Genomic DNA, 14,882 nt, shown 5'->3' with positions numbered 1-14,882 from the left:
CAGCTCTAACAAGCTAGGCTTGCCCACCTACCCTCAATATGCCAATTAAGAGGCATAGTAATGTTAAACAGAAAAAAAGGGTTTCTTCCGTGTGCCACACTGCGAAGAGAAACAAAAAGAGGCCCGGCGACACTTCCACCCTCCTTTTCTGGGTACTGACATGGAAATCAGGTTTAACTAAAGAGCTAGGGATCTGCATAACTAAGCAGCCCTGGTCAATGTGTGGTCCAGCCCATCATGGCCCTGGCTCCACTGTCCCCCTACAAAAGTGGCCTGACAAGTCCTCAGAACTCAGTGAAACCTGTTTCTGGGAGACAAGTTACCCTCTGGCTGGCCCTGGCTTCTGTCATTTTCCTTTTCCCAGCACGAGATTCCTGGGGAAAATCCAATCGGTGTTCTTAACAGTCTGATAGCCACAGGGAAGGGTGCAAATGAAAAAAAAAAGAATATTTTTATTCCTGCTGTGATTTAGAGGCCCTGTCTTTTGTTCTCTCAAATCAGGGTGAAAAAGAGAACTGACTTAACAGGCGCCTTCAAAATGGACCCTGTTTATCTGAAGCACAGCCATCAGGACTCAGGTGAGAGGCCTGTCCGCCTCTGCTGCCTGGTCAGGGTTTTGTGTTCTTGCCTGCTGCGTTGGCAATGCGCCTTCCTCGGGGCTTGAGGGGTTCCATGCTGCCCCGGTTTACCCTCACAGCTCCCCCAACACTGTGCTGAGGGCAGCGGCTGCATTTCTCCGGCTGAGGCTCCTTTTCACCCTGGAAGCATCGAGTTACACAGGGTGGGGGCAGGGACAGGAGGAGAGCGGCCACCGGCCCCGCCGCAGTACAGGCACAGGCAAGTCTTCCAAGAAGGAAAACACAGTAGTGACAATGCTGCTGTCGTTCCTAAACGGGAGTTCCACAGCATCAATCCATACCACGAAGACGGTCACAAGAGGCAAGGAAGAGGGCTGGGTAGAGAAGGGGAATGGAGAGAAAATACGGCGAAAACTTAAGTGTGGGGGGGGGGCCTGTGCACCAATGCACTCCCCGGCATTTGGTTCTGTGTTCTGTGCCTGGCGCTGATGGCGCCACGGCTAAGGAGGCTCGGTGTCCGCACCAGCGCGCCGGGAGCAGTAGTGAGAGCGTGCACACAGACTTCTCTCAGAAGCCATAGCAGGAGGCCCACAGTTACAGGGGTGGCCTGTAATTTAGCCATGTCCTTTCCAGAGACCAGGACAGAAAGCAGGCACAATGAGGTGTTTGAGCCACGAGGACTGCATAAGTGAGCCTCCTGTTCCGACCGTGGGATGCCTGAGGCACTTAACTCATATTTCTAGAAGCTCAAGTCCGAGACAGCCCCGTAGAGTTGGACCTTCATGAGGGAAGCACACCCTGGCAGGAACAAGCAGTTGTTCTGTGATATTTTGATTGTGTTCTGATGCTCTCAAAATTGCCTATAAAATTTGCTTTGAATCAGAGGGCAGAGCTAGGAACTAGTGAACCGAAATTAAGCAGAGAGATTTTGGGGGACTGAGGACAGAAAGAGAGACACTGGAAGTAGTAGGGTGGGACTTAGAGAGAGCCCCCAGGCCTTTTGGAGGGAGGGGAGAGGGAGGGAGGGAGGGAGGGAAAAGAGAGAGAGATAGAGAAAGAGAGAGAGATCATTGATCACTATTCCACTGCTTCTCTCATTTTTCAGCTTCTTACCCCATATCTGACTCCCAAGTTTTTATTGTTAAAGACTAATTAGATAAATGCATCCCATAGTAAAACAAGTGCTCACGCTGTGGCATATTCATACGTCAGAAGTGGGAAGAAGAGGGGAGAGGAGAGAAAGAGAAAAACGGGTAGGTGATCACAATTCCTTTTGAATGTACATCCCTAGTGATCCAAATGCAGCCCGGTAGGCCCTGCCTCTTGAGGCTCTGAAGCATCCCCCAATAGCAGCACTGCAGGCCGTGATCTGCTGAAATTATAGCAGGGCCCATAGTACTGCAGAGCGTTCTCTCTCTGAGACAAAGAGAGAGAGGGGAAATTCTGCCAGTGTCTCCTCATCAAACCCTGGTAAACAACGCAGCCGGATTCTTATAAAACATGAAGTACTACATTCTATGTGACTATTATCCTTCCTTGTAGGCCACAGCCCCCAGTACGAAATCATGAGTCAGGGTAGGCTTGGGTCTGAGGGGCTCCAAGAGAGTGGAAGCCCAGATTTCCCTGACAAGTAGTTCTACTCCACCGTGTAGCCAAGGATGGTCTTGCCTCTACACTTCCCCCCTAGAGTTGGGGTTACAGAAATGTGTCTCCACACCCAGTTTATGATTCTGGGGCTCAAATCTAGGTTTTCTTGCATGCTAAGTAAACCCTTTACCAACCGAGCCTGTATCTCCAGCCTGAGGTTTTTATATAACAGAAAATGTTGGCTTCTGTTGATGGAAGAGGGAAAATGATTGCTCTCATTAAGTAGGCTTTTCACATATAATCTGTGTTAATAGAGACCCATTTTGCAAAGTAGAAAAGAATCAATGCTAAATTAGATTTTCTAACTCAGCCTTCCAAATGCAAATATTTCTGTGTTAGTTATTTTTCTGTTACCATGAGAACATATCACGAACAAAAGAAACTTAGAAGAGAAACGGGTTAACTGTGGCTCACAGTTCCAGAGGGAGAGAGCCTATGGTGGTGAGAAAAAGGCCTGACAACAGGCAAGGCTCAACAGGAACAGAAAGATACCTGGTCACACTTCATCCCCCCCCATAAGGAGCAGAGAGAGAGGGGGCAGGAAGTGGGCTCAGGCTATAAATCCACAAAGCCTGCCCTCAGTTTTGTACTTCCTCCGGCAAGGAAGGCTCTGCCTCCCAAAGGTTCCATAACCTCTCCAAACACCACTACCAGCTCGGGACCAACTGTTCAACTCTATGAGCCCTTGGGAGGCATTTGCCATTCAAACCACAATTGTCAATATATTGTATTTCTCACAGTTTTAAGCATTGCTTGATTTGATTGCTTTAATGTTCCATTTAAAAGCTGCCCACACCGAATTAAATTACGAGGGTTTAGAGATGCAGTATGTCTGTGAGGCACATTAAGCAGTCCGCAGTGTGGATACAGCCATAGCCATAGGAGCTTGCTGGGTGAGGGGACGAGTCGGCCATTGCTTCTGCTGGCACTAAGTGATTGGACAAGGAGCTCAGGCGCGGAGACCAGTCCTCACTCCTCCCCAGTGAAACAGACTCACGAAGAAGCAGATTTTCACCCATGGAAGCTTTCCACATGGCAGCCACGACCCCCCCACCCNCCCCCCCCCCCCCCCGTGAGTGGACGGCACTTGAGAGATGGCTCATCTGGCAGAACCACCTTTTCAATTTCCTTTGGTTTCACACAACAACTTGATTAAAGTAGCCGAAGGTGCTAGCGGGACTCTATCAGATGGCTCAGACATAAACACTCCGAGGAGGAAAATGTCATCCCTTCATTGTCACTTATGAGTCATGGAGCTCTTACCAGGTACCTTGGGCCTTTGTGAGTCACTATCGGGTTATTTTTGACACCGCACTACCGCCGGCGGGTTTGTTTAATAGCTCCGTTACTGACAAGAGGCTCCGAAGAAAAGGTCAGAGTGTGGGATGGGAGCTGAGGACCCTGCGTAAAATGCAAGCTCTGTCTCAGAGTTATTCAGAAGATAGACTGAGACTGTTATGCATGGCCCCCGACACGGCCACTTTTACCTAGACTTTCCTGAGGCCGGATGGAAGTCAGGTAACAGCTTTAGATGCCCTGTAAATAGGATACGAATTTTACTGCGCAGTGGATACTGGGTATATTAGAAACGGCCATGCTGCAGTGACTATTGCCTAAAAAGTAGGGACCCTTACAAACTGTAGCCTGGGTTTGTGGAGGATATTGTGCCCAGCTGCACAGCCTTTCAACATTCCTCCCTAGTCTCTGACCAGGACACTCTAGAAACTGGTTTGTGACTCCCCACCGGCCTTCTTCACACTGTCCTGGGATCTAGGGTTCTAGGCACCAGAGTGCAAAACACCTTTTCATAACCAACTGGGGACACTGAGTCCAGGATGAGGAATCTGACTAAGAATATATTCACAAAACCAGATGCCAGCCAACCCCCGTGAACTACCTCCCCCCACCTTGCTTATTATTTGAAGCATTTTTCTGTATCACCAGAGCCATTAATAATGCAGCCTTCCAAACGTGCCCTGGGCATCCTGCTCTCAGGGACTTCCCTTGAATCTGTTACCTTGAGCCACAAAGGAAGCGTAGCCTTAGCCGGTCCTTGGGTAGTTTCTTGTCTGCCCCCAGAAGACATCATTTACAACATCCCCCTCTCTAATGGCCGCTCTTTGTCTTTCTCTTTTCTCCAGGACTCATCACTGACTACAGGGTAAGTAGGTGGTTTTGTCCTTTGTAATCCAAACTGAGCAAGTGACAGGGGGGTTCTACTGGGGTTGCTGCGTTCCCCACCTCCTGAGCGGGAGTCTACAAGAGGCACTTTCTAAGTGTGCTCCAGCAGACATATTAGGTGGCTTGGCGGTAAGCAGCTCTGCCAAGTCCATCAGAGGTCCCAGTTTAGAAGGCATAGCCCCAACTGCCTTCTAAGACAATGGAAGGAGATTTGATGTTAGCTCCTGCAAGAGTCTGTCCTCATAGCCCATGGCCTTCTTTTTTGCCTGCTGTGGTGTGATTGGGGCAGCACCCTAAAGAGTACTAGAACGGAGTTAGGGAAGAGCTGGATTCTTGGACAGGAGATTGTCGCCTTGGCAGCCTCTCTTCGACTTGCTTTACTTCTTTCTCCTTTTTTTTTTTATTTGCCACAAATGTTTTCTGGAGTTTGAAAACACCAGGTTGTCCCAGCTTTACTCTGGAAAGGAATTTGGAACCGCAAGTAATGCTGGGAGGCTCCTTCCAAGAATAGAAGCCAAGCAGGCCGGGAACATGAAGGGGGCCCACTGCATCTGTTGCTGCTCTCGGAATACGAGGGGCCCTCTGCATCTGCCGTTTCTCAGACTCAAGAAATGACCCGGCTCATTTGCTGGGTGGGGAGGCGGGTGTGCATGGTGAGCCCAGGACATTATCAAAGCATCTTGTCCGAAGTGGTGTGTCTAAATTCTTGGGGCAGTATGTCAGCCACTGATAATAAGGTAGCAGGATTACCTCTCATAGACAGAGAGTACCCTTCCCGCTTCTGGTGACAGCTGCAAGCTGGCAGGTGCAGGTCACCAGGGAATCTTCATTACAGCTCCCCCAGGACAGAGTTTCAGGGAAACTTGTCCATGGGGGAAAATCCAGGACATGTGTAGATATGGGTATGGCCAGGAGAACAGTTCATCTTATTTAACTGTGTGTACACAATCCTCATTTAGGATCCAAATTACCTTTTAGAAAGCATTAATTAAGGGGTAGTTTGAGAATAATATTAAAAAGTAGTTTGAGGGGAAGACCATTCCCAGTCTCTTCATCCTGACACTGCTGTGGGCTTTGGATTTGCATTGCCTTCGTGGGAGTACAATGCCAGACTTTTGAGAAAGAGCTCCCAATCTGCGCTAACCGGAGTTTGGCAAGTCTGTGAGCGATCGTCAGCATAGCCTCCATTATTTTAAGTGAACTTGGCATGGGGTCAGATCTCTGCTTTTCCCCAAATGATACTTAAACCGTGCAAAGGCAAAATTTAAAGAAAAATTAAAAAACCACAAATTTTGCACATCCTGTGGCCTCACTGTCCCATTTTTATTTTATATGCGTGGTAATTGTGTGCCTACTCCATAGTAACTCAGGAAAGGCAGAGCCTTCATCAAGAAATAGTTCAATCCAGTCACTGGTGGTACATGCCTTTAGTCCCAGGACTTGGGGGCAGAGGCAGGCAGATCTCTGTGAATTCAAGGCCAGCCTGATCAACAGAGCTAGTTCCAGAACAAATGGGGCTGTTACACAGAGAAACCCTGTCTTGAAAAACCAAAAGAGAGAGAGAGAGAGAGAGATAGTTCAAGCCAGGTGGTGGCACAGGCCTTTAATCCTAGCATGTAGGAAGCAGAAATAGGTGGATCTCTGTGAGTTTGAGGCCAGCCTGGTCTACAGAGTGAATTCCAGGATAGTCAGAGCTACACAAAGAAACCCTGTCTCAAATCATTGCCTTCAAAATAAATAAATAAATGAATGAATAAATAAAGAAATGGAAAACTTTAATAGTAAGGAATTAAAATAAGAAGTAAAGTCATGCATGAGGGTGCACACCTTTAATCCCTAGCATTCTGGAGGCAGGACTACGAGGATCTCTATGAGTTTGAGGCCAACTTAGCCTACCAAGTGAGTCCATATCAGCCCGGGCTACATAATGTGACTCTGTCTCAAAGAGCCAACCAAACAAAAGAAATTACACCGTAGGCATATATGTCTAGGAAAAACAGCACATGTACGTTTGGTGTTGTCCCAGATTCCATCCATCCACAGAGGAGAGATTTTGTAACTCACCTCCTGATTAAGGGAGAAACAACTGTATTTTAAAAAAAAAATCTTTATTTCTTGAGAAACCCTGACTTGAGGCTAACTCTGACTTGTATCTCCGGTGGCAGACAGCAGTGGAGTTTAGAGTGCTCTCCCTAACCAGAACAGCCTCTCAGCATCTCCCAATCTAGCAGGGAGCCTGAGCCAGAGCCCAGGGACAAGAAGCAACGGGCTCCCCTCCCCCAGCCTGCCCTTTATAAGCTCAAGTAGAGAATTTCAAAGAAAGCCAGGAAGTGGTGCAAGGCCGTCCTCCTGACTGGCCTGTGTCTCATCCCTGTCCTTCCCTACGTGCTTTTATTGCATCTCCAACCCTCATCCATCACCATCAAGAAGAATGTGAGGAGCCAGTGTGAACAGCCAGTCAGCTGACCGTCTGGGAGAGCTCGGAGAAGCAGAGGAAGGCTTCTTTGGTGAAAGGGTATTGGGGTCACTCCCAGAGGTCAGGGAGACAAAGGAGCTGACACTGCTTCAGAGTGCAGTTTCAGAGCATCCAGGCAGAGAAAGGCAGACACACAGGGGGCTCTGCACCCCCCTCTCTGCCCGGATGACCCCCTGCCCCCATGGAAGCTCCCTAGGGAAGGACCACTCTCTTCTATTTCTCAATCTAGTACCTTCTTTGGTGTGTGCTCAGTCTGTCTGGCGAGCCTAATAAACGTCAGGACCTCCCAACCAGGGCTTCTGTCCGCATCTCCACAGGATGAGAAAATGGCTCCTGCCTCTCCTCTCTTCAACACACACATCAAGGTCTTTGCCATCCGGGCTGGGAAATGGGCATTCTGTAAAAAACACCGCATCCAGAAGAAACTGGCCAACGGAGGAGTTGGAAAGGAGCCTGGCTACTAACACGCCTCTCTCTCACTGACGTGTTTCTTTATATTTTGCTGCAGCACTGGCAGATCCCACTGGGGCGGAGGTTTCGCTCTCTGAAAATGTGGTTTGTTTTCAGAATGTATGGCGTCAAGGGACTGCAGGCCTACATCCGCAAGGTGACCAACCGCCTTCTTTGTTTATCTGAGTACTGTTGTAATGGTCTTAGACTCAGAAATGAATTCAAGGGTCTTAGTGAGCAAACGCCATCATACACTGCCTAACAATGGGGACGTTCTGAGAAATCCATCGTGAGGCGCTTCCCTGTTTCCCTAAACATGAAGACACTGGAATTTTTATATACAAGCTGAGATAGACAGTTTCCTAGCAAACACAGGCCTTTTGGGACAGAGGGATATGTGGTCTGTTGTTGTCTGAAACAGCATCTAAAGCATAATTTTGGAATCAGGGTGTAGTTTGGGATTTTAAGGTTAGGGCATCCACAAACTGGGCCTTTTGTGTCTTCTAAGACACTTTCGTTAGAATACAGATTTTCAGCTCCAGGAAGTTAGTTAAACCCACTGTGTAAATTTTATTTTATTTTTCCGCATATCTAGTCAACAGCGAGTTTGACTGAGCAATACTAGTAGTGAGAATACAGTGTTTTTCTCCCCCTGCCCCCCCCCAAATAAATTAAATAAACAAGCAAATAAATAATTTTTTAAAAGCCGGACTAAGAGAACTTTCGAGTTGGTTGGGAGAGATGGATACGATTTAGTTCCCTCAGTCTCAAGGAGGCTTCCTGGGCTGTACATAGCTTGTTTCAACAAGCCATGCAGATCACTACGATAGGCACTAAGTGACTTCGTGGAACCACTGATTGGTTCCAAGTCCTACTACCCTACTTCCCCCCTTCTCCTCCCAACACACACACAGCTGGGGAAGCTGAGGCCTGAATATGAGCCAGGACTTGTTCACCCGTTTAGCCAGAAGCAGAGGGCCCCCTGACTTCAGCCGAGCCCTTTGTAAGCCACAGCATCAATTTGATGAGGCAAGCATGCCTGTGGCTTCCAGCCTGGGGTGGTGACAGCTTTCCCCTTAAGTCCCAGTACCCACTACATCACCAGATGTGCAGCCAAAGGCAGGGGCCAAATGTCTACAGGCTCCTCTTCTGTGACAAGGGTGCAGAACAGCATTTATTTCCAGGGTGCTCGTCACGTGCTACAAATCGGCATCCGTCAGATCACAAAAACCGTTGTGAGGAAATGTCTGCAGGCATCGAGCACTGTGAGAGGCTACGTGGGGGGAAAGAACTAGAAACTGAGGGTGTGTGCGGATTTCTAGGATCCCTGATCCTAGTGAGTCAACTTGGTGTAATGAGAAAAAGTCCCAAAGTGGTTTATCAGTCCAAGGTGACGATGACTTTTAGTTCAGGACAACTCACTGAGATTAGGCTGTGCCAGGTTAAAAACACACCACACCTCTTTCTGGAAAGGCCTAAATCCTGCCCTAACAAGAGACAGAAGACCGGTCAAAACTGGCCTTCCTAGGCCTGAGCTAATAGAAGATAGCTTTAGTCCTGAATCTTTGGTGCCCCCTGGCGTGACGACTAGGAACAGTCGCTTCAACGGGTCTTTCAGTCCCAACAAGCCTCCTGTGCTTCAGCTCCTCTGAAGCGTCGACCCTGTGGCAGCTAGAGCTGGGTGCCAGCAGGTTCCAATTAGCTAGCCGTGCACACGGACAGTGATCGAGTGTGTTCTCTGCAGTTCGTACGTGGTTTTAATCAGCGTTCGAGTTCTATAAACATCTAGAGATTAAATAGGCTTATGTGTTCAATGCGAGCACAAAACTTCATTTTTTTATTTAGGAGATAAGGTCTCACTATGCAGCATTGGTTGTCCTGAGGCTCAGTATGTAGACCAGGTCGGCCTCAGACTCGTAGAGGTCTGCCTACCTCGGTCTCCTGGGTGCCATGATTAAAGCTGTGCACCACCACGCCAGAGAGCACATAGCAAGCTCTTGAATATGGCAGCCATTGTATCAGGCTGAGACCACAGCCCAACCTGCTACGGAAGTGACGTCCCAGTCTTAGGCGGCTGCTGTGAGTCCCATCTGAGCCAAGGCATAGCCATCAGGCCTTGGTTATGACACTTGTTCTTTCTGAGTCTCAGTTTACTATCTGCAAATTAGTAAAGTAAAAACCTCTGGATCACAACATTTTAGGCTATCACGAGGAAGGCAAGACAACAGGATGTAGCCTTTCTTTCTTCTAAAATCTTCAACAACTTCCTTATGATGTTTACTATAAAATTATTAAAGAAATGGGGGTGGAAACATAGAACCGTGGACAGAAGATAATGAGTGTTTTTCTGAGGGAACTGTGACGTACCTTGTAGTTTAGGGCCGATGAGCTTCCTCCTGACCGGTATGGGAAATGCTGGTGAGGGGACAGGCTTGAGATCAGAAGATGTGAATGAATAACAGATGTACAGTCCTGTGAGGTGCTGGGAGGCCAGGGTTAGGCTGAAGTTGTGGTGAGAAAGACAGCAAGTTTTCCTTCTCTGCTTCTAGCACGTGGCACTGTCTCATGAGTTTGAGTCTCTGGTACGGCAGGACCCTCGCTTTGAGATCTGCACGGAAGTCATTCTTGGGTTGGTCTGCTTCCGGTTAAAGGTATGTTATGCCGATTTCAGCCATCTTTGTTTCCACTGAATGAGATAAAGTATTATTCATGACATCCACATACAAAGTTGTGTACCAGTTGCCAAGGTCTACAGAACATGACCCGCGGTGCTTAGCAGGCGGTGCTGGCTGGCTGACTGGTCCCGTAGACTTTCCTCCGTGGACTTGTTGCCCAGTTTCCTCAGATGTGATTGGATGCTTTCCTCTTGACCCAAGGCCAAGAGTCCATCCAATACCTCTGGAACTGTACTCCTCTGCTGAGCTGTCTGTGGCCTCAGGAACCAGGTCACCTGTGGACACACAGCATCAGCACATCTGGGAACTGGTTAGATAAACAAGCCTCACGATCTCAGTCATCTGGCTATATATACCTCGGCAAGATTCCTGCACAGAGGGGGCACCTGGGTTGTGTGTTCACTTTGTGAGGGAAGCCTGCCAAGACCGGCAAGGGAGTAAGCTATCTTTGCAGAGACTGACACAGCCACGTTACTCAAAAGGCCCCTGCTCATCACTGGCTTATAAACGAAGCCAGATGCTCTGGCCATTACAGAACTGCCTTTTAATAGGCCAACAGTTTTATGTTTTGTTTTCTTCCTCTTCTCTTTCTTCTTCTCCTTTTTACAGTGCTACGGTGGAACCCAGAACTTAACACATACTAGACAAGCCTACACTACGCTACATCCACAGTCCCTGCCTCCATCCACCCTCCCCCCTTTTTTCAAAAAATAAGAGACAAGGAACTCATGATGTTACTCAGGCTGACCTGAAACTTGCAATTCCCCCAAGTGGCTAGGTCTGCAGATGCATGCCACGACACTCAACTGGAAGTTTCTGATAGGTCTTGCCAGGAGACCTCGTTGTCTGAGTCTAGACAGCAATCATAAGAAGGAGCAGTCTGGGATACATCAGTTTCATGATGCTTCACCTCCATGTCCTATCTCCTCCCCTCATCTTGATTCTTAGAGTTTGAGATGAACTCCAAACCCTGGGAAATCCTAGAAGCAGCAAGCACTAGTGTTGTGATGAGAGAGGTAGAGTGGAGCCCCATGCTCTCTGAAAGTATGAAATAGAATGTCTAGGGGAGATGTGTAGCCTACACACATGGGATGCCTCAAGGTATCCATGCCCCTGGGGTTTGGCATGTGGACCATGGGATGTGGCAGGTCTACCAACATTGGTGTCGGCATTGTGTTGACTTCTTTGTCCCTCAAGTAGGTATTTATTTTCATTGCTGTAGGATGTTGCTATAGGATCTTTTCAGTTTTGTAGGATGCTTCTATTTTAATTGTTTTATTGAGGTGTAATTTACTTTTAACTACAGGGCTGTGAGCATGTTTGTCTTCCCCAAAGACCTCTATATAATAATGCCTTTTGCCTTCAGTCTTGACATGACGTTGTCAAGGCTAAGATTATTACTGAGTATGTATAATTTAAGATTAATACCAAATACACTTTACCTCAGTTTCTGCTCCTTCTTACTTGCCTGGTAGTGTGTACAGTCCTCACATGCAAAACCCTCTTTGTTGTCTTCTTCCCATGATTACACATTTGCTTTCTCTTTTTCCTTTTTCTTTCTTTCTTCCTTCCTTTCTTCCCTCTTTCTTTCCGTTCATTTTTTTTTTTTTTTGAGACAGGGTTTCTCTTTTTAGCCCTGGTTATCCTGGAACTCGCTTCTGTAGACCAGGCTGGCCTCAAACTCAGATATCCACCTTCCTCTGCCTCTCTAGTGCTGGGATCAAAGGCATGTGCCACCACCTCCCGGCTTACACCTTTCTCCTTAAAGAAGCACATTAGCCAAATGCTATTCCTTATTTTTCTGCCTATATAACTACACAGTGTAATTTTTCTGCTTGTCCTTATTTTCTCCAGTTTGAGTTTTCAATCTTCATCATCTTTGATGGCTTCAACCAGAATGTATTGTGGCTACTTACTCATTGAGACAGGATCTCGTGTAGCCCAGGCTACCCTCACAATGACTGTGTAGTCAAGGAAGATCTTGAACTGATTCTCTCATCTTCATCTCTCAAGGGGTAAAGTTACAGGCATGAACCACTCTGCTGGCTAACAATAGCATCCACTCTACAATATCCATTTCTGTGTCACCGGGGATTTGAACCCGGGCCTCACATGTGCTAGGCAAGTGCTCTGCCACTAAGCTGTATTTCTGGTCCTGTGGCCCCTTATTGAACATAAAGTAGGTGACCTCACAATCACATAGTTGCTTTTTTCTCCCTGGCCAGACTCCTCTAATCTTCCTTGGCTTACTCTTGCCCTTTTCATTATTGCTTCTCTACTCATTTCTGTTTGCCTTCTGCTCCTACTTGATGGAAGTCCTGTCTAACCCAAACCCAATTGAAAATGGTACTCAACTTTCCCCTAACTACTTGGTTTTTGTTGTCTGTGTTATCGTCTCATGTCTCCATCGTCCTTGAATAGGACCCCATTGTCCAGACATGGCACTTACACCAACAGTCTAAATAGCCTGTAGTTCCTTCACTGTGCACTTAAGATTTTCTTGGTTGTCACACTCAGACCCACAGCTAGAGGTGTGTGAATCTATCCAAGGCGAAGAGCAGTTTTCTGTATCCAGAATGTGTTCAGCTACCATTGTTCAGGTAGAGGGGACACTTTCCTTCCCATGCATCCTCTTACACCTTGACCCTTAATGTCCAGAATAAATGGTCCAGCCCTGCGTGGGTCTTAGAACTCCAGAGCGAAGCCCGTGACAACCCCTCTTCTATATTTTGCTAGACAGAAAGGCTTAGCGGATGGGGAGCCATTTCATGACAGCATATGCAGAGGAATGAAGGGCTAGGCAGAGAACAGCTACCAGCCTATCTACTTGGGGCCCTAATGGAAAGCAAAGGTTTTCTGTGTGTTGGCTGATAAGGCCTTCTTATCTCTGGTCAGTCATTGGGAGTGGAGGACTCTGGCCTCTCTGTCCCCAGCTAGTTGACAATTTTCTTTCTAGAGAGGTTGTATAGAGATCATCCTTGACTCCCTGTTCCTGCACTTACAGATGTCCTTTGCATATTCTCACACCAGCTTGACTGTGGTGTTCCAGGGTCTTTGTTGTTGAGACCTGCTGCCGGGTCCAAGGTCTCTATTCGGTTCTGTTGTTTACGCTCACCTGTTTGTGCTGACAATACCTCTAGCGACCTTCATCTCTCTTCAACTAAACTGGAGGATGGGAAGGTTAATTTCTGATAACACAGATCCTAGAGAAGTGGGGTCACGGGGAGAAGCGATCCCATAAGTTCCATTAGCCTGTGTTAGTCATGTCCTCAAGCTCTCTGGCCTCTTACATAGAAAATGAAAAGTAAAGATGGTTTCTTTGTTATCTACCAGACTTTGTGTCATATGGTGGATCTGCTTTCTAATTACCCCAGGGCTCCAACGAGCTGAATGAAACTCTTTTACAAAGAATAAACAGCGCCAAAAAAATCCACTTGGTACCGTGCCGTCTCCGAGACAAGTTCGTGCTACGCTTCGCCGTGTGCTCTCGCAAGGTGGAGTCTTCCCACGTGCAGCTGGCCTGGGAACACATCCGAGAGCTGGCAAGCAGCGTGCTGAGAGCCCAGAAGGAGTGAAAGCAGAGCCGCTGCAGGTAAGCAGCTATGCCAGGAACATGCTGTCCTCCTGGCCGCAGGATTCCAGCTCAGTTCCAGCTTGGCCACTCGGTGCTGTGGGGCTGGGCTCCACTGTAAAGCAAGGAAGAGAAAGCTGTAGCCCCGTTCAGTCGAGAGATGCAGAAAGAATGCTACGCGGAACGATTCCATAGAGCGAATTTGTATTCACTTCTGTGACGATACACACGGCGAAGTAGAGATGCTCTATGCTTTCCCCTCAGACTCCCCCCAACAGCTTTGACCAAAGCAGCTATCAGAATAAGCTTTTGATACAGGATAACAATAAATGGGACTGTCATGTGACGGATTGACTCGGGCAGGCAAGATCAAAATTGTGATGTTAAAGAAGGGCAAAGCCTCCAGGCTGCTTACAGAGGGGAGAGCGTGGCAGACTGCACAATTATAGTGATAGCTATTATTACACATCTTGGATTGGCAACATAAACATTTTGTTTGTTTGTTTGTTTGTTTTTCAGGACAGGGTTTTTCTGTGTAGTCCTGCCTGTCTTGTAATTCTTGCTGTAGACCAGGCTGACCTCAAATTCAGAGATCCGCCTGCCTCTGCCTCCCAAGTGCTGGGATTAAAGGTGTGTGCTACCACTGCCCCGCCTAAATTTTTGAGTTAAAACTATTGGTTGTATTGTGTCACTGCAGAGATAGCATATTCCTTCTTCCTACTCAATTTAGAAGTACACAAGTCTCTTCTTTTTATTATTTTCTTTTCTTTTATGTGGTACCGGGAATGGAACCAGGATCTTGTGCCTTCTAGGCAGGTGCACCACCACTGAGCTACGCTGCTGCTCTCTTGGTTTTCTAAGTTAGCCACTAAATTTGTGCTATTTTTTTTTTCCCTGTAGAGCTCAAAAGTTGAAAAGCAGTACACTTCAAAGTGGAATGAGAGAAAAACAATCACCACCCTGCCTTCGTGAAATCATGGATATATGTGGCCTCGTGTCTGTCTCCAAAACTAACCAGAAACCTGCGATTGACTTTTCAGTGGCTTGTCAATGAAGACATATTTTCTGTTTTATCCCGGGAGAAATGTTTTCTGTGTGCAAAGCTGATGCCAGGGGCTCTAGCTTTTGTTCTGTGTTTGGCTGTGATTTTTGTTGATAAAAAGATGTCTTTGTGTTCAGAAAGTCATTGGTGGCAGGCAAGGCTTGTTTTATTTTCCAGGGTAGTCTTTGGCCGTACCTTCAGACTATATCTATGGCAGTCAGCTTGTTCTGTGTGGCTCAACATTTAATAAACAATTGATGTG

The 14,882-nt window shown here is 47.4% G+C and overlaps 1 protein-coding gene across 1 annotated transcript in view; it reads left to right on the top strand.

The window, feature by feature from the left end:
* Nucleotides 1-14,882, top strand: part of Ddc (dopa decarboxylase) — an 89,101-nt gene extending 74,219 nt beyond the window's left edge. The window contains exons 10-15 of the mRNA XM_050141229.1: nucleotides 502-578; nucleotides 4,367-4,386; nucleotides 7,391-7,489; nucleotides 9,882-9,983; nucleotides 13,382-13,599; nucleotides 14,479-14,882. Of these exons, the coding sequence (XP_049997186.1) occupies nucleotides 502-578; nucleotides 4,367-4,386; nucleotides 7,391-7,489; nucleotides 9,882-9,983; nucleotides 13,382-13,582 (499 nt within the window). The 3' untranslated portion in view covers nucleotides 13,583-13,599; nucleotides 14,479-14,882. The remainder of the gene's footprint in view (nucleotides 1-501; nucleotides 579-4,366; nucleotides 4,387-7,390; nucleotides 7,490-9,881; nucleotides 9,984-13,381; nucleotides 13,600-14,478) is intronic.

Source organism: Alexandromys fortis, unplaced genomic scaffold, assembly GCF_014885135.2.
Source record: "Alexandromys fortis isolate MF-2015 unplaced genomic scaffold, M_Fortis_MF-2015_v1.1 scaffold_7, whole genome shotgun sequence".
NCBI lineage: Eukaryota > Metazoa > Chordata > Mammalia > Rodentia > Cricetidae > Alexandromys > Alexandromys fortis.
This window is presented reverse-complemented; position numbering and strand designations above follow the sequence as displayed.